This window comes from Pseudonaja textilis, chromosome 13 (genome assembly GCF_049901715.1).
Source record: "Pseudonaja textilis isolate UNSWEBS1 chromosome 13, rPseTex1.2, whole genome shotgun sequence".
NCBI lineage: Eukaryota > Metazoa > Chordata > Lepidosauria > Squamata > Elapidae > Pseudonaja > Pseudonaja textilis.
Window position 1 is genome coordinate 14,800,857 of NC_142002.1, and position 24,538 is coordinate 14,825,394.

At 42.5% G+C, this 24,538-nt stretch overlaps 1 protein-coding gene across 1 annotated transcript in view; it reads left to right on the forward strand.

Moving 5' to 3' along the window:
- The window catches only part of DMXL2 (Dmx like 2), an 81,435-nt gene that overhangs the window by 48,840 nt on the left and 8,057 nt on the right, over positions 1-24,538 (forward strand). Inside the window, 17 exon segments of the mRNA XM_087941888.1 lie at positions 1,274-1,350; positions 2,962-3,092; positions 4,320-4,568; positions 9,379-9,560; positions 10,483-10,613; positions 11,609-11,694; positions 12,651-12,852; positions 13,852-13,969; positions 14,372-14,437; positions 15,283-15,369; positions 15,479-15,600; positions 16,676-16,829; positions 18,065-18,125; positions 18,517-18,644; positions 19,521-19,598; positions 21,826-21,917; positions 22,399-22,451. Coding sequence (XP_087798014.1) covers positions 1,274-1,350; positions 2,962-3,092; positions 4,320-4,568; positions 9,379-9,560; positions 10,483-10,613; positions 11,609-11,694; positions 12,651-12,852; positions 13,852-13,969; positions 14,372-14,437; positions 15,283-15,369; positions 15,479-15,600; positions 16,676-16,829; positions 18,065-18,125; positions 18,517-18,644; positions 19,521-19,598; positions 21,826-21,917; positions 22,399-22,451 — 2,017 coding nt within the window.

The following is a 24,538-nucleotide window of genomic DNA, read 5'->3' on the forward strand; positions in this document are numbered from 1 at the left end:
TAGTAGAGATCCAGCTGAATCATAAGGTTTGAAGAGTTCTTGGAAGTCTTTTCATCCAACCTTCTGCCCAAAGCAAAGCACTAATCACACTATCCCAGACAAGTGGTTGTCCAACCTTTGCTTGAAAGCCTCCAGTGATTGAGAACTCCAATTGCAAAAGGCAGACTGTTTCATGCTTATGAGCTCCCAAGATCATCAAAGTTTGATTCTCTCTCTTTGTAAAACCTCCACCAATTGTTTTTTTTTTTTTTTTTGTCTTATCCCTGGGGACCACGAAAAATAAATCCATACTTTCTTCCCTAGGATAGCTCTTCAACTTTTGGAAAATTACTCTCATGTCTCCCTGTAGCCTTCTGCTTTAAAATACCTGGTTTGTTTAGTTTAGGATTTTTCCTTATATTATGGAGATTGTGCTGGCTGGGGAATTCTGGGACTTGAAGCCCACAAGTCTTAAAGTTGCTAAGTTTGGAACCCCTGCCCGACAAGCTCCAGTTTCCCAACCTAAATTAAATCCCTTCTGAGAAAATGTTAACTGGTCCAGTCGCTCTACCAGATTGTGACGTACAATTCGGCTTCTGTTCATGTTCCAGGTCTGACATTCTGATTGTTGCACCAGGCCAATTCATATATAAGAGGTGGCAGACTTATTAAAGCAGCATTGACCCAGCATTGTTGATCCAGCATTGAATACAGCTGCTTTCTTTGTAGAGAACTTTTGCTTGGAAAGTCAAATATTTATTTGTTTGTTTGTTTGTTATCTTGTATGTACAAGATAACATGTATAAGTATGAACATACTCAAGAACAAAGGGAGTAAATACAGATAAATGGAGACAGTAAAATAGGGACGGTAGACATGCTGGTGCACTTATACATGCCCCCTTTAAGGACCTCTTAGGAATGGGGTGAGGTCCACGGTAGAGTTTGAGGTTGAAGCTGTGAGGGGTTGAAGCTGTAACAACGGAGTCGGGTAGGGCATTCCAGGCACTGACCATCCTGTAACTGAAGTCATATTTTCTGCAATTGAGTTTGGAGCAGTTTACCTTGAGTTGGAGCAGTGTTGTTTGCCCGTGTATTATTGTGGTTGAGGCTGAAGAAGCTGTTGACAGGCAAGACATTGAGGCAGACAATTTTGTGTACCATGCTTAGATCGGAGCGCAGACAGTACAGTTCCAGATTGTCCAAGCCCAACATTTCAAGCCTAGAGGCAACAATTCATCCTGGAAATGTATTCGTGATATCCTAATCCATTTTCTTCTGCTTCCATTTTTTAGGTCCATACTCTTTATTCTTTAGCTGCTTCCCTCTCTGCATCGATTTATCAAGCCTTATGTGACAGCCATAGCTACAGGTAAGATTTCCTTCGCTGTGTTCCTCTCCCCAGCATGGCTCAGTTGTTCTCCTTTGTGGGATGAAACATGAGGTGGCCACAGATGTGTTGCAATGCTAATTGTGCTCCCTTGGAGCAAAAGGCAGGACCTGGATGGAAGGATAGAGACCGTTTTGGGGTTGTTGTTTTGTTGAGCGGTAAACAAGAGCTAGCTTGATGTATTCATTTCATGAGTCGCTTTGGTTTGAGTTCAAGTTACCAAAACAGGTAATTTGAGTTCGGAGATTTGAAAACAAATATCTGAATTGTCCCCATCTAGTGGGCTCTGCGGCTGGTAGTCAAAATCTGCAGGATGGAAGCTGATCCAGGTCCTGCCCCTTTTCTACGCACATTGCAAATTGTGATTGGAACTGTGACACTGCACCTTTCGTCTTGTGGATTTTGACCACCATGGTTCCAGCCTTACCTGGAAATCCATTCAATCTTCCAGTTAGCGATAGCGATTGCACTTATGTACCACTTCACAGTGCTTTACAGCCCTCTCTAAGAGGTTTAGAGAGTCAGCCTTTTGCCCCCCAACAATCTGGGTCCTCATTTGACCCACCTCGGAAGGATGGAAGGCTGAGTCAACCTTGAGCCCAGTGGGATTTGAACTGCCAAATTGCAGGCAACCAACAGTCAGCAGAAGTAGCCTGCAGTACCGCACTCTAACCACTGCGCCACTACGCCACTGCGGCTCAGATAATTAGAAGGCATGTGCTTGATGGAGGTAAAGGTGTGGCTCAAAGGATATGCAAGGGTCTCTAGGAATAACCTTGAGGAACAGGAACAAGAACTGCAATGAAAACAAAGGTTAGATAAGTGAAAACTGAGTCCAAAGCAGTTGTGTACTTTTGAGAAAGCATGTTGCATTTCACCCTTCCTGCTCCTCTTGAACGCAAAGGCAAGGACAGGTGCAGTCAGAATTATTAGATTTTGCTACTGTAACCCAGGTAGTCCTCAATCTACAACCATTCACTTAGCAATGGTTCAAACTCACTGAAAACAAGAGACTTACAACCAGTCCTTGCACTTATGTCCATCACAGCATTCCCCATTGTCGCATGATTGAAATTCAGGAGTTTGGCATCTATTGGGGAGGTCATGTGATCACCATTTTTTTTTTTTACCTTCCAAGCAGGCAGAACTCATTTAACAACTGCCCTGCTTAGCATCGGAGGTTCTGATCCCAATTGTGGCCATAAGTCAAGGATTGCCTGTAATAAAAGTAGTATTGCTATTGATAACCTTGGTTTCTTGGTTGGAACTATTTGCAAGGACTCACAGGATGTTGCAATCAAATCACCCCTGAATAGAATCATCCAATCGAAGCATTGCAGCATCCTGGTCAATAAATCAACGGAGCCCAGTCTGTTTCACCTGCTTTTGTTTGCAGAAATACGCATTGAAAAGCTGCTTATAGTGTGTGTGTGTATGTGTGTGTGTTATCTTATTTAGGCCATTCTAGAGCTTTTGGCTCACGAGTTTTTATGCTTCCCACCCTGACCTGCACCCTGCCACTAATTTGCCAATTTTGCTTTGGTGTAAGATTTTCTATTCTGAGGTGAAGAAAAAATTAAAACTTCTTCTTAGCAGTCAGACAGAAACAAATCAGTTCACAGGAATGGCTTACCAAGGACTGCTGTTAAGCGACCGTCGGCGTCTGAGGACAGAGAGCATCGAAGAACACGTCACGCCAAATTCACTGCCTGCCCAGTGGCCTGGTAAGAAAAGTTGCCCATGTCAACATCTCCATACAACTGTCATGCTAGTTAGATTTCACTCTGAAAACGAGGATTTTGAGCTGCACTGGTACCATTTTAATCTCAGAACTTTTCCAATAACGGCTGAATCAGGCAAGTTCTGTTTTGGAATTGTGTTGCCTGCCCTTATGCTTATCTTCTTGATTGCTTAGAAGCAATCTAATTGATTGCTAACTGATCTGCTCTGAGCTTCTAGAAAGCTATTAAGCAACCTGGAATTAAGGAGAACCTTCCTAACCGTGAGGACAATTAACCAGTAGGCACAGCTTGCACCCAGAAATCGTGGGTGCGCTCCATCACTGGAGGTTTTTAAGAAGAAACTAGACAGCCGCTTATCTGAAATAGTATAGGTTCTCCTACATGAACAAGGGGCTGGACTAGAAGACCTCGAAGATCCCTTCAAGATTCTATTCTATTCTAATTTTGAAAAGGATTGTTAACCTTTCTTCCCTAAATTTAGCTCACTCATTTTTTTGAGTACATGAAGCATGTGTTTAAAAGTCCTTCTTTTGATAGGTTGAGATTTTGAACAATGCTTTAATGAGGTCCTGTGGCTGGCCTTGCAGACTAATCCAGGCAGAAGAAGCCACCTTTAGATGAGGGTCTACGATAATCCACCAACTCATCATGGCCAACTCACCATGGCCAACTCAGCCAACTTGCCATAGTCAACTTGCCATGGGACAAAAGTTAGCAGTAATATCAAAGAAATGGTGGAATAGAATCATTAAAGAAAAGATGCAAAAGGAAGGACAAACTGATATGTGAACGACAAAAATTAAAATAACTTTTTATTTGTTTAAAATAATTAAATTGAATTGTTAAATTGTCCCATGACAAGTTGGCCCATGGCAAATCATTCACGGTGAATGTGAATGTGGCTCTTTCATCCCTCTGCTGCCGGTTGCTGGTCATCTCCACAATTGATAGGGCTTTCAGTGAGGACAGGTAAAGGAAAAAGGACGCCCTGCTAGGAGACTCTATGGTGGGGAAACTGGACTTCCGGTTGGCAGAGGAAAAAGGATGCTGCACTGGAAGACTCTATGGTGGGAGAAACGGACTTCTGGTCAGCTCCAGAATTGAACGGGAGGCATCCGGTTAGGACCTTTGTGGCTCTTTGAGTGTTTGAGGTTGCCGACCCCTGGTCTAGATGGTGCCCATCACCAGCTCACTGTTTTCTTTTCCCAGGTGTAAGCTCCCTCCTCAATCTCTTAAATTCAGCCCAAGATGAGGATCAGCCAAAGTTAAACATCTTGCTTTGTGAAGCTGTGGTGGCCGTGTATTTGAGTCTTCTCATCCATGCTCTGGCGATAAATGCTTCCAATGAATTATTCCGGCTGGCAGCACATCCTCTGAACAATCGAATGTGGGCAGCCATCTTTGGAGGAGGCGTGAAACTTGTGGTTAAACCCAGGCGGCAATCAGAAAATATTCCAGGTAACTCTTCCAAGGATTAAGGAGAAGTTCTCACAATCAGAATGGATGCCTACCTAGTCCTGAAATCAAGGTTGAGTTTTCTGCCTCCCCAAGGCTCTTTCCCCAAGATTAAATTACATCTTTCCTATGCCGAGATTTAAAGAGGTGGTTTTCAAAAGGCCTATTGAAAAAATTACATTAATGCACTTTTTTTTGAGGTGGATGAATTTCACTTCATAGTGTCTCTTCCTCGTAGTCTGCAGTGTGCTGGCAGGCATAAATCGGGGTTAGATTTCATTCAAACTTGGACAAGAGAACACTAACAGGAAGACCATGAGCGGGTCTAGAGTTGGAAAAAAACCTCTTGGAAGAAGACAGCGGGAAATTGAAGGTCTATGGAGAACTGATGTAGGGGTGAGACTAGGAGCAGGGAGATCCTGGTTGAAGTCCACCTTAGCCATGGAAGCTCACTAAGGAACTTTGGCCCTACCCCCAATTCTTGTTTTTATGGGGAAAAATTGGAGGAATGAGAACACAATTGTGTTGTCAACAGCTTATGCTCAAGAGAGGTTTTAACTACTGTCAGAAGTACTGAATATGGAGTATACATAACATTTTTGTAAGTTTCTAGGCCGTCTAGCAATAAGCAACAGTTCATAAAGCAGAAGTTGGTAGAACCTCAGAAGATGTTGAGTTGGAAGTCTGGTGGGTTGGACCTTCAACTGACCTTCTGCTAAGCTCTGTTGGCTGTCAACTCATAAAACATTCCTATGCCTGTTTTAGTAGTTGCCATTAAAAAGTAGGGGGGGTGGAGAGGATGGAGATCTGGAAGAGCAGTGCAGCAGTTTGAAGGCGAAAGTACATTCCAACTCTTATCTTTAAAAGATTGTAACTAAAATACCAGAGTTTTTGCTCGCATATATATTTAATTGTAGAACGTGAATGATGACACTCAGCCAGTGAACGTGCTCAATTGGAGAAACTGGTTTATGAGATGGGGGGAGGGGGGAAACAAGATCACAGATGACTGTAAATTACATATGCCAGAGTTGGCTGCATATAGGGCAGTGCCAGTATGTCGCCTCTAATAAATCCTTTGAAGTTTTTTGAAGTTGGCTCAAGAATCATGATTTCATTAGAATCATGATTGCTGGAATCCTGACAGCTGCCTTGTGTGGGTTCTAAGCAAGCCACAGCATCTCAAACCACATTAGACAAATCACACCGTGGTTTCATTTCAATATTACCTGTCTAAACATGTGACAAGAGCAGGACAAAAGAGCCAGCACTTAAACAATGGCTTTTTTGGTGGGACTCATCTCCAGGATGGATAAGTCTACCGAGATGAGGTGGACCGGTTGCTTTCGTGGGGTGGAGACAATAACTTGATCTTCAACACCAATAAGACCAAGGAGTTTATAGTGGACTATAGAAGGAATAGATCAGACATCCAGCCCTTGGTTATCAATGGAGACCGAGTGGAACAAGTGGCCAGATTTAAGTTTCTGGGTGTTACCATAAAAGAGGACCTGACTTGGGGTGCTCACATTGCAGCCCTGGTCAAAAGGGCCCAGGAAAGATTAGACTACCTGAGACTTTTAAGGAAACAACAACTGAATGAAAAACTGCTGGTGACTTTCTGCTTCTGCACCATAGAGAGTATCTTAACTTACTACACATGTGTAGGGTTTGCCAATTACACAGTGGCAGATAGGACAGCGCTCCAGAGGGTTAATGTCATTGCCCAGAAGATCATGGGTTGCCCTCTCCCCTCTTTGAAAGAGCTTTATAGCTCCCGCTGCCTTAAGAAAGTTCAAAACATTCTCAAAGATCCACCTCATCCTGGGAACCCTTTTTTTGAATTATTACCATCTGGCAGATGGTGCAGGATAATAAAAACAAGGACAAATAGGCTGAAAAACAGCTTCTATCCCAGGGCACTAACTCTCTTGAATTGTACTGTATAGTGCAGTGTTGGTGCGGTGTTGGGGGTTTTCAGTTCGATGTGTGGAGTGTGAAGGATATGTGTTTGTGTTTATTTTCATGGTCATGATGTGCACTGAAGATGGTGTTTGATTTCATTGTACGAGGCTCAATAACAAGAAAGTAAACTAAACTAAACTTTCTTACATTGAGAGAGAGTTGGAGGTTTATTTATTGCGAAGGAAGAGAGAGCTTAAGTTTTTTTTAACCAAACATCCCTGTTTTCTGCCCACTATCACAACGCAAACATACATGGTTCCATTCCACAGACCGTGAAAACCACTCCTCTTCTAATCTGTTCAATTCAGATAAACCGCCACACTTAACGACCAATGCAGAAACCATAACGCCCTTTGGCAATTCACAGTTGCCTCACCACACAGCTTTATCAGGCATCAACCAAACCACTGCTGGCTGTGATAGTTGCTCTCTGCTGCAGCAGGATGGTGAGGAAGACGTGTGCTGGTGGGCGTGTGCTTTATCCTCCTCTAAAAACAGGTCCAGTCCTGGATCTGTTGCATGGGTTTTAATCTTTCCCTTTGGTCTGAGATGCATCACCTGTTCTCCTTGATCTGTTATTCTGTCTTCTTTTTTCATAATTGGAGATTTTTTTTGAACTATAACAGGGACACGGTGGCTCAGTGGCTAAGACGCTGACCTTGTCGATCCAAAAGGTCGGCAGTTCGGTGGTTCGAATCCCTAGCGCCGTGTAACAGAGTGAGCTCCCATTACTTGTCACAGCTTCTGCAAATCTAACAGTTCAAAAGCATGTAAAAAATATGCAAGTAGAAAAAACAGGGAAGGTAACAACGTTTCGTGCGCCTTTGAAGGCATTTAATCATGCTGGCCACATGACCACAGAGCCGGAAACGACTAGCATGTATGTGCGAGGGGAACCTTTTTACCTTTTATGAACCATAATAGGGACTGTGTGTTATTTTTCTATCCTTTCTTTTTTAAGAAACAATTTGGGGTGTCATGTTGTCTAGATTTTTCTTCCCTCCAGAGTTAATCTAGACATTAGAATTGGGATTAGATTAGAATTAGAGTGGGTTAGCAAATCCTGACATACAATTAGACCAGGGGTGGGATTCAAATTTTTTAACAACCGGTTCTGTGGGCATGGCTTAGTTGGTGGGCATGGTTTGGTGGTCATGTGACTGGCTGGATGTGGCCAACTCGATATCACTCACATCAAGGCACAGATCTCCTCGCCTGGCCTCTCATGACTGTGGGGATGCTGCTACAGTCGTAAGTGTGCAAAATGGTCATAAGTCACTTTTTTCAGTGCCATTGTAACTTTGAACGGTCACTCCACACAAGCAAAGTACCAGCAAAGGAGGGGAAAAAAACTCCAGAGACATTCCTGAGACAGGAAGTCTAGTCCTGCCAAGAATGTAATAAGGGTTAATGGAGAGGCAGTTTCTGTAAGCAACACCAGAATGTTTCCTTCCTGCCTTCCGTACAGGATTAGTCCAGTAATTTCTTCTAACAACCGGTTCTCCGAACTGCTTAGAATGTTAACAACCGGTTCTAGTGAATAGGTGCGAACTGGTAGAATCCCACCCCTGGATTAGACCTTGTTCACTTTTCTAAAACAGTGTTTTAAAAGCTAGCTTCTAAATTATATTCCACTGCTTCCTTTTCTTCTAATTTCTACATTATTTTGTTTTGTTTTTCACCTCTAACATTTCTTTAAATCCAGTAGCCGATCCAGTTTCTGGTGAGACACAGGACACTATGGAAGGTCTGTGTGGGATTGCCATGTAGTCTAATCCTACTCGTGTGAAGAATGAAACTTGTTCAATCAAGTTTTAGGCAGCTTGTAGTGTAGTCAAATGTTGTCAAATATTGTATGCAGCAAAGAACAGCCTTATAAACAATGTGAGGATAAAACTGGGCTGTTGATCTGTTCCATCTCCAATATCTTAAATCAAAATTTCTTGGCTTGTAGAAGACCAATAGCCTATACAATCTGTTCAAGAAATAAGTTTCTAGGATACAATACTATATGAGGATAAATTTGCATTAGATCACCTACTTTGTCACATTTAAGAACAGACCTCTAAAATCACACATCAATTTTTATCTTTGCATTTTAAACTATTTTACCACTGAGCTTTACAAGGTATTCCCATGAGAGAGAACCCATTGAATCTTTATTTTGATGAAGAAATATTTCAACCTGCCCCTGCTCATACAGTTCTTTTAAAAAGAGATGAAAAAACAAACTTCAGAATAAGAATGTTTTGCACTTGAGGTAATCAGGAGGAAATTCTGCCTTTTTTAAAAAAAAATTTCTTGCTGAAGGGATTCTTTTTAATCCTGTTTTGACTGAGATTTGACAATATTTGATCAACTTGCTAGTAGTTTGCATTAGATAGGTAGATCCGATGTAGATAGATCTGTATTGTTGAAATTTGAGCGTGTTTGCAGTAAAATAAGAGTAATCTTCAGCGCTGCCTTGTTAATTCTTCTGAAAAGATTCCACTTTGCGTGGTTGACAATGAACAAGTATTGATTATTTTCAAAAGATTACGTTTGCAAGAATAACCCACAGCTTCCAGGAATCTGGTGAACCTCATTCATAGGCTGTTCCTGAAGATTACCAGAATCTGTTGTTGTTTTTAAATTCTAAGTGTAGTTTCCATGTGATCTTCCTATATTTGCACCTCTACAACTGGTATGATGTGCTCTCTTTTTGAAGACTGAAATTGACACTATGGAATCAATGATGAATGTGCCAATTTGTCCTTATCATGAATCCGTGTATTTCTTTCAACTCTCTCCCTCTCTCTCTCTCTCTCTCTCTCTCTCTCTCTCTCTCTCTCTCTCTCTCTCGGCTTAGCTCCTCCAGTCCCTTCAGAAGAGACAGACAAGCATCGGCGGAGATTCAACATGAGAATGCTGGTGCCTGGAAGACCCGTCAAAGAGAGTGTGGTCCCTCCCCCAGTCCCTGCAGAAAGACCTTCTTACAAAGAAAAATTCATCCCTCCAGAACTCAGCATGTTAGATTATTTTGTGGCTAAGGTAAGCTACCCCTGAACATCAGAAGACCAAAAGTGGGAAGACATCTTGAAGGTCTTCTACTCCAATCCTCTGTTCAAGTAGGAAACCCTATAGCAATCAGTCAATCAATCAGAATAGAGCTGGAAGGGACCTTGGAGGTCTTCTAGTCGAGCCCCCTACTCAAGCAGAAGAACCTATACTATTTCAGACAAATAGCTGTCCAGTCTCTTCTTAAAAACCTCCAGTGATGAAGCACCCATAACTTCTGAAGGCAAACTGTTCCACTGGTTAATTGTCCTCACTGTTAGGAAGTTTCTCCTTAATTCCCAGTTGCTTCTCCCCTTGATTTGACCTCTTGTCCATCTTGTCTACTCCTTGATTAGTTTCCATCCATTGCTTCCTGTCTCGCCTCCAGTGCTTTGGAGAATAGGTTGACCCTCCCTCCTTTGTGGCAGCCCCTTAGATTATTGGAACCCTGCTATCATGTCACTCCTTGTCCTTCTTTTCATCCAACTAGACATATCCAATTCCTTTCAACCATTCTTCATATGTTTTAGCCTCCAATCTCCTAATTATCATTGTTGCTCTTCTCTTCTACTCTTCCCAAGAAGTAGGTCCGGTTCAATTCTGGGAATCCCTTCTGATCCTTTTCATAGAATCCTAAAAGGGAAGAGTTAGAAGGATCCCGAGATCATCTAACCCCTTTTTTAATGTAGGAATTATGATGAATGGCATCTCCTCATCATCATCCAGCCCCTGAAGGAGAGTCCATTATCTCCTAAGTTACCTCCTCTGATGTTGAACATCTCTTCCCACAAGGGCACTTTTTTTTTTAATGACATCTGAAGTCCTCCTGTGTCTCTGAAATGAAGCAACTTCATTTGTGCGGATGAGTTCTGGAAGTGCAAGTCTTGAAACCTCTCTCTTTGTCCTTCCTTTACAGCCCTTCCTTCCTTTTTCAGACAGTGGGGTGATGTACGATTCTGATGAAAGCATCCATAGCGAGGATGAAGACGAGGATGCTTTCCTCTCTGATGCGCAGCTTCAGGAGCACAAGGATGCCAATTCATACAGGTAGCAAACTACCAAGCTGGAGCATTTAGAAGCTCACCCAAAGCCTACATGCGCCTGTCGTTCTAGCCCATGGTTGTGTTGCCTTGACACTTGTAATTCTAGCCCACTGTTGTGTTGTCTTGGCACTTGGTGGTAGGAGTTGGAAACACATCATTTGAATGAATGATTGAAGACCATCATTCATTCAAATGAATAAACAGACATATTTTCCAAGCCAAAATTTCCCAAGATTCACTGGTTTTCTGGGAAATGTTGGAGGTGTCCCAGAGTTGAATCATCTAGCAAATTTGTTTGACGTTTTGTAGGCGGGGTTGGAAAGTTCAAGTACAGATAGTCCTTGATTATCAATCACTTGTTCAACCATTCAGAGTTATAATAGCATTGAACAAAGAGACTTATAAGCAGTTCTCAAAGTTATGGAGGGTGTTTGTTGTTTTTTTTTTAAAAAAGGCTGAATTTTTAGCTAAGATGCAGTGAAATGAGCGCATCCTTTTGATCCTTCTATGCAATTTGGTGTTATATACAAACTCTCTATTGTATAGCTATATGCAATGGATATTCACCTAGGAGAAAGTCTCCATTAAATAGAGGTAGATTGCAGTTATTTAAGTAAATAAAGTGGGACCTACTTTCCAAATAACAGGTGCAGTAAATATTCCCTATCCTGGGGACTCTCCAAAGATAAGGACTAACTCCCAGAATTCTCAGCAGTGGACACACTAGAATTCTGGGAATTGAAGTCTATACAGCTATACAACTTTGGAAAAGCCTAGTATATAAAGTTAGGACTTGAATTAGCTTGTAAAAGATGGAACATCCAAAAATAAAACATAACCTTTGAGCAAGTAGCCATAATATTCAATATATTCAACATATTCCTTTCCTCTTATTATTTTTTTTTAAATATGCTTGGATGATAAAAGTTGAACACAGTATAAATCTTATTTTTTTCCCCCTTTCACGGCATAAACATTTAAATTTCCTCTTTTCTGCAGCTGGGCTCTCATCCATTTGGCAATGGTCAAACTTGCACTGAACAATATTAAGAACTTTTTCCCCATTACCGGCTTAGAACTATCTGGTGAGTTGCATTCATCTTTTCATGATCAGATGGACTTGCTTTGTATCTTTCAACCCAACAAATTAAAAAATAATGAATTCATGGAATGTGTCTAATTTATTCTCGTCACAAATTGTACTCTTCCCCATTCAGGAGGCCATTTTGAAGACCAGATTAAATTGCAAAACAAACACAAAATAGCAGAGTGTTCTGATCAAGACTTCCCGAGACCGTAATTAAGCACACGCTTAGTTAAAACTATTCTGGTTTCATTTCAGTACTGGGAATTATGTTCATTCCCAGCCGGTAATGAGTCCCAAACAGTCCCTCGAGATAAGCAAACACCTTTCTTTCCGTTGAATTGCTGCCAACAACTAGAGTGCCAAATGAATTATAAAAAAAACCAACCAAAATACAAAGTCCACACAGAGCTTCAAGGATTAATCCAAACACAACAAATGACTTTGCTTCCTGCAAAGGTTTCTCTACCTTTGCCTGTCCTTTATACCTTAGGGGAGGGGCAATCATCTCCAAGCCTTACTCCCAAGTCGCCCCTTTTGTTTCAGCTGCTCTTGCCTTCTAGCAGCTCTGTGCATACACACACTGGGAACAGGCTCCCCTGTGTCCTCTGCCTCGCTGCTGCCAGACTCCAAAGGCTCCGCAGGCAGCACCCCACTCCCAGACGGTCCTGGCCCCATCTCTGCATTGGATGCAGGACCCTCCTCTGAGTCCTCTCCAGATTTCCTGACTGGTTCTTCCCCACTGTCCAATTCCGCTGCTGTCTGCACAGGCTGCGAGCGAACCACAACACAGAGAAGATGCTCCCTATAATTTAGATGGCAATATAAATATCTTAAATAAATAAAGCAAAGCAGAGATGTTTGGGAATTTGAATCTTCCTTAAACAGAGGTGTCCAGAAACGCGTGTGTGTTTTGTTTGGGATTAAACAAACCACAAACATATGTTCCTATTTCAGAACTTCCCGTCACATCACCTCTGGGTACCGCTGTGATTAAAAATCTGGAGAATTGGGAACAGATCCTACAAGACAGAATGGATCGCTTTGAAGGTCCCCCACCAGATTACATCAATACTTGTTTTCCTGAACATGGGATGGGAGCCGGCGCAGCTGCGGCCCGAATCAAAGCAATGGTTGATCCTGAAAACACACCGTTTAAGTAAGAAAGGCGCTATTTTAAAAGAGGAGGTTGATCTTCCAGCTGTTCCTGGACTACCAAGTTCCAGATTTCCTGGCCAAGCTGGCTAGGACCATTTTCTTAGCACAACTGGAAGGGACTTACAGGAGGAATCTGTTCTAAGCTTTGATGAGAATCCATGTCCTCCAACCATTCTTCTCCAGATGAATTAGAGACGCAGTTTCTGGAATGTCTGTGGAGAGTCTGAACCATCCAGGGTTGTCCCAAAGGCGCTTTTCCAAAATGCAACTGGACTTTCTTGATTTTTTTTTTGTTCCTTTGAAAACATTTTACTTGTCATCCAAGAAGCTTCCGTTCTTCGAAGAACTGAATGGAAGAAGCTTCTTGGATGAGAAGGGAAATGTTTTCAGAGGAAAAACCAAAAAAAATCTATTTGTTTTTTGGAAAAGCACCTTTGGATGCTTCTGGAATTCCAATCAGCATGGCCTTTGATCACTGTGGTCAATTAGGATGGCTTTTGACCATTCAGTGAGAAATAGGGGTGGTCTCATTAGGAAGGTACCAGATCTGGGAACATTGACCTCACTTGCCAAGAAAATTTTAACACTCAACTTACAGTAACTTAATTCTTTTACTATCAGATGCTGAGACATTATTTAACGAGTACAGCTCGTTAAAGTCATTTTTTCCTGAAAACCCTATTCTGGGAATGCTTAGAATGTACTTATCAACTTTGATCATTTTTGAAAACAACAACCTTCTCGATCTTGTGCAGCCAGGATTCTGAGTTTTAAACCTAATTATTTCCAGGGAATTAAATTCATGCTTCTTAACAGCAGATGTCAGCTTCTTAAATGAGATTTCCGAAGAGGAAACAGTATTTTTTTTTTGTACAGCAAAAAAATAAAAGGCGATCCATTTTAAGAATCTGTGACTATTTGTAACACTGTTCTGATTCTATCCGTTCTTGACATGATTAAAGAAATAAAATACCTTCCTTTTTTTTCCACCACCGCATAGATCAAAAGATTACTCAGCATTGCCAGCTAAGAGATTGTGGCATTTTCTGGTGAAACAAGAATTATTGCAAGATACTTTCATTCGATACACGTTCACCAAGAAGAGAAAGCAAAGTGAGGTTAGTGAAAGAAATCCAAGTATTAAGTTCTGTTTTTCCAGGGACACTTTATGTTACTTTTATTTATATCAATTGCTACTCGTTTTAATTTTGTTTAAGGCAAAATATTTCACTTTTGCCCTCCAAATATTTTGGCCATAATGCAGCTGTATCCTGGGTCATCCCTGATAGATTATAAAATAGGAAAAGGGCTTGAGTGTAGTAGTTTCATTAAAAATAATTAGGCCGACCCTCTTGAGTTACCTATGAAAGGAATAAAGGCGGGATTGGAAGAAAAAAAACACACAAATAAATAAATGAAGATGTCCACTTCACCACTGCATGGAAGGTTTTTGATTTTTTTTTCCTTTTTATATACATGTGTGTTTTGTGCATGTGTTGTTCATCTATGCTGTTGTGTAGTCTGTAGAAGACAGCAAGGAGCATGTCCCAAAACAGAGCAGCCCAGCAGAAGATGGCAAAGCCAAGGTATTATCCCATCTCCCTAAATCTTTACTATAGTTAAAAAGAAAAAGGAAACTATACTGTAGCTTGCTTTCCTGCCTTCCTTTTCCTAATGCAAAATTAACAAGCGCACTGAGATTCTCTCCCAGACGTTTTAACTCTTTCTACTAACCGTTGGAGGCAATGCAAGTGGGACCACGTGAAAACCAAGGACCAAATCTTAGACGGAATAGCAGAATCCTTGCAGAATAACAGAAGTCTAGAAGGGACCTCTGGTCTAACTCCCCCTGCTCAATCTCAGTCAGGAAACCCTGAACTGTTTCAGACAGGTGGTTATCCCACCTCTGCATGCCAGCTTCACACTGGAGCATCTGAAAATTTCCTTGGAAAGACACATAAAAAAAGAGCCATAATTGCTGGGCTTCTCTTACTTAAAGGCTTCTCTCATGGGTGTTTACTCACTTCTGTGACCTGTTTCAATGCACCTGTTGCAAAAGGGGCTTCCCTTTTTTTTTCTCCTTAACCCATGGTCAACAAAGATCTAACCTAGTTCTCCCAACCCATGGTCAACAAGGATCTAACCCAGTTCTCCTTAACCCATAGTCAACAAAGATCTAACCTAGTTCTCCCTAACCCATGGTCAATAAGGATCTAACCCAGTTCTTCCTAACCCATAATCAACAAAGATCTAACCCAGTTCTTCCTAACCCATAATCAACAAAGATTTAACCCAGTTCTCCCTAACCCATGGTCAACAAGGATCTAACCCAGTTCTCCTTAACCCATGGTCAACAAAGGTCTAACCGAGTTTTCCCTAACCCAAGGTCAACAAGGATCTAACCCAGTTCTTCCTAACCCATAATTTCCAGGTGGAGGCAGAACTTGGCTACCCAGGAGGAAGAGCCAAAATCATACACAAGGAATCGGATATGATCCTCGCGTTTGCGGTGAATAAGGTAAGGCCCGCTGAAGCCACGGCTGCCTTTGTTGCATTAACCTTTGGCTTGACTCAAGGCCTCTAACACCTAAGCTTTGGCCTGGGGGGGAAAATGGGGTCTTGTGCAGGCAAACATCAATGAGATCGTTTTAGCTTCCACCCATGACGTGCAAGAACTGGACGTGTCTGCTCTCTTGGCCGCACAGCCGTACATATGGATTGGAGAAGAGTTTGACAGGGAATCGAAAAGGTTTGATACTCTCACCCGTTTTTATTGATGTTGTTATGTATAAATCCATCTCCCTTTTTTCATGGGCCTCAAGGGAAAGCCTCCCCTTCCTTTGGCCAATCCAAAAGGGTAGCTTGGCCTATTGGTCAGCTCATCAGTACAAAGATGTAACCCAGTTCTCACTGACCCATAGTCAGTAAGGATCTACCCAGTTCTTCCTAACCCATAATCAACAAAGATCTAACCCAGTTCTCCCTGACCCATGGTTAATAAAGATCTAACCCAGTTCTTCCTAACCCATAATCAACAAAGATCTAACCCAGTTCTCCCTAACCCATGATCAATAAGGATCTAAGCCAGTTCTTCCTAACCCATAATCAACAAAGATCTAACCCAGTTCTCCCTGACCCATGGTCAATAAGGATCTAAACCAGTTCTTCCTAACCCATAATCAACAAAGATCTAACCCAGTTCTCCCTAACCCATAATCAACAAAGATCTAACCCAGTTCTCCCTAACCCATGGTCAACAAAGATCTAACCCAGTTCTCCCTGACCCATGGTCAACAAAGATCTAACCCAATTCTCCTTAACCATGGTCAACAAAGATCTAACCCAGTTCTCCCTAATCCATGGTCAACAAGGATCTAACCCAGTTCTCCCTAACCCATGGTCAACAAAGATCTAACCCAGTTCTCCCTAACCATGGTCAACAAAGAACTAACCCAGTTCTTCCTAAGCCATGGTTAAGCAGAGATCCTAACCCAGTTGTGATCCAACTTCTTAATTCTTACAAGATTTAGACAAATCTCACAGGGCAAAAGATAGACTCTTTCCAATCGTTTCTGTTCTGTACCATCCCATGTTGAAATTGTGTCTTTGTCCTACTATTGTTATGGCTGTTCTCCTTCCAAAAAATCCTTAATTTTGGTCCAAATTAAACATCTGTCCTTTGTTTTTTCGTAAATTGCCCATTTTTGAGAGATTGCTTAGGTGAGTGAAGTCTCACCAAGATTCTGAATGCTCGAAATTGCTACTCTTTCAATCTTAGCCGTGTAAGATTCCAATATTCTGTTTTTCACCTTTTTTTTTGGTAGTTCAGACGATGTGGACTTTCGTGGCTCCACCACCACGCTGACACAGCCCAGCGCTGCATCTTTTGCAATGGCTCAAATGCAGCACGTTTCGAATCTGTCCACTTCATCAATGCCGTGGTTGGGCAGCGGGCAAACCAGTACCGGAGCTGGTATAGTAAGTAACTTCTCTTTGAACATTCTTCCCCATTTTAATACCATAAAATATTTTGTCTCTTCATCTTCCCTCCACAATGTTACATAGGGTGACCCACGTATTTGTGTGTGTGTGTGTGTTTGCTGCCTTGCGTTACTTATCTATATATATAAAAGTGAAATACCATCGTGCATCATCACAAAACCTCCAGAACTGTAAAACCTACAAAATTGAAATTTGGCACGTATGTTCCTCTTGGTTTCTAGGTGCTCACTAAGAAAGGATTTTTCGAAATGACCATCAGAGCCTTAGTATATCGTATATTGTTATTAACACGCTCTGATGCTAAGGAGTTCTAGTCCCACTCCCCACCTGAAAAGAAATATCTTCCAAATGCAAAACACAAGCAGAGGAGAGGAGTATCAGTTTTGGTTTTAGGTTCACAGCAACACACAGCTTTAGTACAGAACAGTTGAGTTAAGCCACGCCCAGGCTGTCTCCTTCTCGCTCACACAGCAAATACTGTTTCAGTTTCCAAACAGCCCTCAAACTCTCTTACACACTGACAGGATGCTAGCCAGATGAATACTGATGGGTGCTGGTAGGCAGAGGCAGAATTTTTTCCCCCTTGTTTTCCTCCCCAAAAACTAAGCCCGGTCACATAGTAGAAGATGATAGATAGATAGATAGATAGATAGATAGATAGATAGATAGATAGATAGATAGATAGATAGATAGATAGATGATAGATAGATATCGATCTATTTAACATATGGCATGTCATACATGGACTAACAATATATACTAGCGTTTCATCTAGATTAGTAGAACATAATAAAATACAATTGTTAAAAAGATCTATGTTCAAATACCAATGTCTAGGACATTTTTGTATTATACATACATGATGGATGGATGGATAGATGGATGGATGGATGGATGGATGGATGGATGGATGGATGGATGGATGGATGGATGGAGCATCGATCCTGTAAACTTGTTATATGAGGACCGCAAAATGCTGATACATGATGTACATTTACTAAGCCACTAGATGGTAGTAAATTACCAGATTCTTCTAACCTTAACATTTCTTTCATGGATATCTTAGCAGCAAATGGCCCCAAGATTCACTTTTATATACACTGGGGATTTAATATGAAACATTGTAAGGGCATACCATTTTATTTTTGTTACAAACGCGAGCTATTCTGAGCAACCAAGCCGATGGTGAATTTAATTGCTTTCGCACGCAGCTCATCAAACGGAATTTGAACAACGTCAAGAGAATGACATCTCACCCCTTCCATCAATATTGTAAGTACTTCTTCTGACTGACAGCCCGAATGACGGGGAAATAAGGTCGGGAGGTGATGAAAGGATCAAACCTAAAACCAGAGGCAGAATTCACTATTTCTACTTCTTGGCATCAAACTTTAAATTTGAGAAAAGGTGGAATATCAGCTGAATTAATTACAGCAACTTAAAGAAGAGCCTTAGACATGAGATCTGTTTTTGCATTTCTCCTTCCTTTTCACTTTTCATTTCATTTGCCTGAAATGTTACAGGGTTTCCTGTTTGATCAAGGGGTTGGACTAGGAGACCTCTAAGGTCCCTTCCAACTCTTGTTATTCTGTGGCAGTTTCTCTGTTTTGTTATGATGTGTTAATCACAATTTCTTGTTTGGGCACTTGGGATGGTTTTCCAGATCTTACTGGAGCCCAGGATGGCAGCGTCCGAATGTTTGAATGGACCAGGCCTCAGCAGCTGGTTTGCTTCCGTCAAGCAGGCAACGCCAGGGTGACCAGAATGTATTTCAATCCTCAGGGCAATAAGGTAAGGGCTTTCCCTTATAAAACAGATATAAAATGAAAGACTGCGGTCATTAAATGAACACGGCCATTAAGCGAACTATAGTGCAGTTTTAGGCAAAATCGGAAGTAACTCTAGTCTTTAGGAAAACCATTGTAAAGAAGACCACAAGACCCTTCAAACTGATGTTTCATTACCCAACTATGTAACATCATCAGGAACCTCTGTGGCGCAGTGGTTAGAGTGCAGTACTGCAAGCTACTTCTACTGCAGCCAGCTGCCTACAGTTTGGCAGTTCAAATCCCACCAGGCTCACGGTTAACTCAGCCTTTCATACTTCCCAGGTGGGTAAAAGGTGAACCCAAATTGTTGGGGGCAAATAGGATGAGTCTGTAAGTCGCTTAGAGAAGGCTGTAAAGCACTATAAAGCAGTATATAAGTCTAAGCGCTATTGCTATCAGTGTTAGAAGGGAGTGGCAGAATGGAGTGGAGGAAGAGGAGAAGGTAAAAGAGCAGTGAAGCACACTATGGGGTCTTTGGTGCTCTCGGAGCTGGGTTGTTTGCTTATAGGCATTTAATTATCTGACTAGGTTACATCATCAGTGCTCCACCAGTAGTTAAATTTCTCTCTTTCTTAGCTGAAAGGGGGAATTTTCCAGCAGGGCAGCTCTTCCACCACCACATGTCTTAAAGCTGACAAAAATTGAGAAGATGAACTCAGCCTTGTATTCAATGACAGAAACCCTAAACGTTGGACATGATCACTAGATTGAATTAGGTCCAACTTTCAATTAGGGGGTCGAAAAAAGTAAAATCACTCTTGATAAATGAACATTTATGAGTGGCTTTTTGGAGCATATGCTTACAGAGCCACGAATGCATGAAATCTGTCTCTTGCAGTGTGGGGTGGCTGACGGAGAAGGATTCTTAAGCATTTGGCAAGTAAACCAAACTTCAAGTAATCCCAAACCCTATCTGGTAAGTAATCAGGAGAAATCTGCACATTTTTTTAAAAAAAAATTCTGCTTCTCTCTTTCGATTGAGACACGTAGAAAATAGAGGAGAAAGGGCTGGAAAATCAGGCTCCTTTAATACAAATTGCTCAGTAATCTTACTTTATTAACCCATCTGATGAAGTGGACATCCAGCCAGATTAGGAAAGTAAGATTGCTGGGCAATTTGTATTAAATGAGTCTGAATTTTCTAGTTCCACCCCACTCTATAAGAACTATATAAAGCCCCCATTTGCTCTCCAAGCTATTAGAATCTAATTGTTAGTCAAACGTGCGTGCATATTTACAGTATATACGTCTATAAGCATTGCACCTGTCTGGTGCGGTGTTGGCAACTTCGAGACCTGTGGTCTTCAAATCCCAGAATCCCCTAACCGGCTTGCTTGCTGAGGAATTCTGGGAGTTGAAGTCCACCCATCACAAAGTTGTCCAGGCTGAGAAACATTGCTCTGGTGTCTTCTTGGGAGACCTCAAGTCATTCCATTCTTTCTCATCCGATAAAGCCATGATGGCGAACCTATGGCACGCGTGCCAGAGGTGGCATACAGAGCCGTTTCTGCGGGCATGCAAGCTGTCATCCCAGCTCAGCTCTGCTATGCATGCACGCACACCTCCCGCCAGCCAGCTGGTCTTTGGGTATCTGCTGTGCGTATGAGGGAGGGGTGGCTGGGGGCATGTGCAGGAGACATGCACAGAGGACCTGCATGCATGCACAGGGAACGTGCATGCGTGGAGGGAGGGTGCATGCGCAGGGACAGGGCGCATGCACGGAGATGCGCACGCATTGCATTTTCGGGATGCGCGCACGCAGGTGCTTTGGGCACTCACAGGGGTGGGTTTCTACTGGGTCTGTCCACCTCTGTAGAACCGGTAGCTCTGAAGAGCAGCAGACATAGAACCGGTTCTATGTCTGCTGATGTTTTGGCCCACCCGCCCGCCCGGGCTCTTACCCGACCTTTATTTCCTGATTTTTCAACTTCAGCTGCCGTGCGAGGCATCGCTGCAGTTAAAAAAGCAGGGAAAAGGGGCTTTTTGAAAGGCTACTTCTCTGCACGTGGCATGCTGATGACGATTTACAGGCTCAGGCCGGCAGCGTGCAGGAAGCACATCGTAAATCACCCAACCTCGTAAATGACCAAACGAACTGGTAGTTAACCCTGTCGTATCCCACCCCTGGGCACTCAGTGCTGAAAAGGTTAGCCATCCCTGTGATAGAATGTCCATTTGTTGAACTTTTGGAAATCAGAAGACAATTTCGGGAGCTATATCTGGCCTAGAAGGGGGAAATACTACTGGAAGATAGATAGATAGATAGATAGATAGATAGATAGATAGATAGATAGATAGATAGATAGATAGATAGATAGAAGTTAAAGCTTGTTGATAGGGCTGAGAAGATCTAGAGAAGGAAAACCTCGGAAAAATTCAGAGGAGGGAAGGAACGAATCACCCAACATTGGCAGAAAATTATTTTCCGTGTTTTTCTGCCTCCTCCCCGCCAAATTGCTTGCTTGTTTGCTTGCTTATTTTTTATTTATTTATTTATTTATTTTCTGGACTTTCATCGCTCCACTTTTGGATCCTATCAGCTGCAAAACTTCCAGATGGCCAATAATGTGCATTGATTTCTAATCCTTGAAATCCATTTTAGATGGTACACAGAGACGAGGGAAACATCTTGTCCTTTCCAAGTGTCATATTTTAATTAGATTTCTCTCCCCTTAGCGATTGCAAGAAAAAGATTATAATTATGAATGAGAGTGTTAATTAAGCTCCTTTTTTCATTCCCTGGGCTTTACAGCTGGGAATATATATATGTATATGTGTGTATGTGTATATATATATATGTATGTATGTATGTATGTATGTGTGTATGTTTTCTTAAGTTTTCGCGGGTACTTACATGTATGGCATTCAGCTTTGTTCGGGTATTTTCCCACATCATTGTAGTTGTGCTTTTAAAGTTGTAGCAACGTTTCGGCAGAATCTCATCTGCCACCATCAGGCTTCTGTATTGTGTTCGTCTGTTACAGATATATATATAGGCAATTGTTAGCTCTCGTGGGGGTTCCAGTTGTTTGGCTTGAGAAGATGGGATGGCTGGACCATCTGAATGTAGGATGTGTGGTTTGTACCCGACCACTGAACGCACCGTGTCTGTGGGTGTTGTTCTTGTGTTGTTGTTTTTACAGAGTTGGCAGTGCCACAGCAAAACCACAAGTGACTTCGCCTTCGTTACCTCTTCGAGTCTAGTGGCCACATCTGGACAGTCCAACGACAACCGGTGTGTTCAGAAAAACAAGTCGGGCGGGGACAGTCACCCCATGTGGGTTTGGTGCAGGGGTGAACTTCAAAAAAATTTAGCAACTGGTTTTCTGCTGGGTGGATGTGGCCATCGTGGGCCTGGCCTGGGGGAGGCGTTTTCTCCCTCCCTGGACTCTGGAGGCTTCCCTGGTGTCCTGAGGCCCTCTGGAGGCCAGAAACAGGGCCATTTTTCAGCCTTCTGGAGCCTCCAGGTGGCCCGTTTTTCACCCTCCCTGAGCCCTGCACTTACCTGGGATCCAAAATAGGCTGTGTGGAGACTTCACGGAGGAGAGGGGAGGGGCTGGGAAGGGCCAGCCAGTCGTTGCAACTGCCAGTTCGGTGAACCAGATATAAAATTAACACCCGGTTCACCCAAACCGGTGTGAACCAGTAACCACCTGCTCCTGGTTCAGTGACTGTTGAGCACTAACGATCTTACATGGGTGTGTTTTCTTTTATAGAAATGTGTGCTTGTGGGACACCTTGGTGTCATCCTCTAACAACCTCATACATGGTAGGTTTCTTGCCAAACATCTTGATGTAAGTAAAATGATTCAAGGGGAATCCTATTTTATTTAGCTTTATTTTGTTTATTTCATCCATGTATCCCAGCCTTATTGTTTCTATAAATAACTTAAGGGGTGAACATGCCTAATAATCCTTCCTCTGTTTTCCCCAGAGCAGCAACCCTGTGAGGTGAGTTGGGCTGAGAGAGAACGGCTGGCCCAAAGTCACTCTTTCATGGCTAAGGGGGAACTAGAACTCCTAGTCACCTTGTGATTGGCCCAAAGTCCCTCAGCTGGCTTTAATGGCTAAGGTGGAACTAGAACTCCTAGTCACCTGATGATTGGCTCAAAGTCACTCAGTTGGCTTTCATGGCCAAGGTGGAACTAGAACTCTTGGTCACCTTGTGATTGGCCCAAAGTCCCTCAGCTGGCTTTCATGGCTAAGGTGGAACTAGTACTCCTAGTCACCTAGTGATTGGCACAAAGTCACTCAGCTAACTTTCATTGCTAAGGCAGGACTAGAACTCCCAGTCTCCTGGTGATTGTCCCAAAGGTGGCTTTCATGGCTAAGGTGGGATTAGAATTCCCAGTCCCCTGGTGATTGACTCAGTCACTTAGCTGTCTTTCAGGGCTAAGGCAGGACTAGAACTCCCAGTCCCCCACTTTCTAGCCTGCTCCCTTAACCATCCTGTGTGTTTCTCACAAGGCAGAACCAAAGTCTTCCTTCAGAAGTTTGGTGGCCTATAAACCCTCCCGAATCAACCGGATCCGTTTGAAAACTTCCATTATAAAACTTGGCACTCACCAACCTCTCCCTTCTCCTTTCCTCTCCTTGAGTGAGCCATTGCTTCCTGCCCCAAAGCCTCCGCTCGGAAAGATCTGGAAAGAGAGTCGGCAGAATTTGCCTGTCTCTGAAGCAGACAAAACACCAGCTAATCAGCATGATAAGAGCCCAAGCCATGCGTAAATGTGGAGGAGGAGGAGATAGCTTCTAGGACCCATAATCTGTGCATGGCCAGAGAATAGGAAAAGTTAAGAGAGCAACCAGCTGTCCCTGACAGAAGTGGTTGATGGATTTTTTTCTTCTTCTTCTGAAGATGCAAAGGAATTTGGGGGAAGAAGCAGGAAAGGGGGCTCCGGGTTTTCAATTGCAGTCTGAACTTTTCTTTTAAAAAGAAAACAAATCCTGAATTTGCAGGCTTACCCTGAGACAGAAATGCGGAGTATCAGAATGCATTCCTTTTACCACTGCAGTCACGTGGGGTGGGGGCTTTCAATCCATTGTTTTATTGTTCATTTTTCTTGCTCTTCGATTGGCCTGGAATTTGCATTTGGGCATAGCTAACATTAGAAGACAGCAATCGATTAAATAATTGTGTAATTTCAATCATCTGAAAGCACTCCTCATCCTCCAAATGTTGGTTATCTATTTTTTTTTTCTACCTCCTAGCAAATAGAATAGCTTTCTGAATGTAACCAGGTTCAGAAGACATTCTAAGCCGGAGTCTACAAACATGGCAACTTTACAACTTGTGGATTTCAACTCCTCGAATTCCTCAGCCAAACCATGCTGGCTGGGGAATTCTGGGAGTTGAAGTCCACACGTCTTAAAGTTGCCAAGTTTGAAGACTCCTGTCCTAAGCCATAAGGTGGGCTTGCTTGTATGTGTGTTATGTCAGTCCTGCCGCTCTAGTTGGTGAATCATGGTTTAGCACATTGTGTGAACCTAGATGACTAGGGTTTAATCCATACACAATGGTTGGACAAGTCATATCCTATGAATATTGCCTCTGATGTACACTCCAGATGCATTTCAAAGTAGACTTTAGAAAAATAGATTGTTGGGAGACACCTTTTGAAAAATAGGAATATAGATTTCAGCACTGTTTAGTGCTGAAATCTATATTCCCACAGTCAACCCACAATCAAATTGTGTCAACATGCTGCCCACCAGATATGTTAGGACAATTGCCCACAGACTATATCCATGATGCCAAACCTATGGCAGGCGTGACACACAGTGCCATTTGTGCTGGCACATGAGCCGCAGGCAAACTCACCTCACTGCTCATGCGCGTGCCTCCCAGCTGATTTT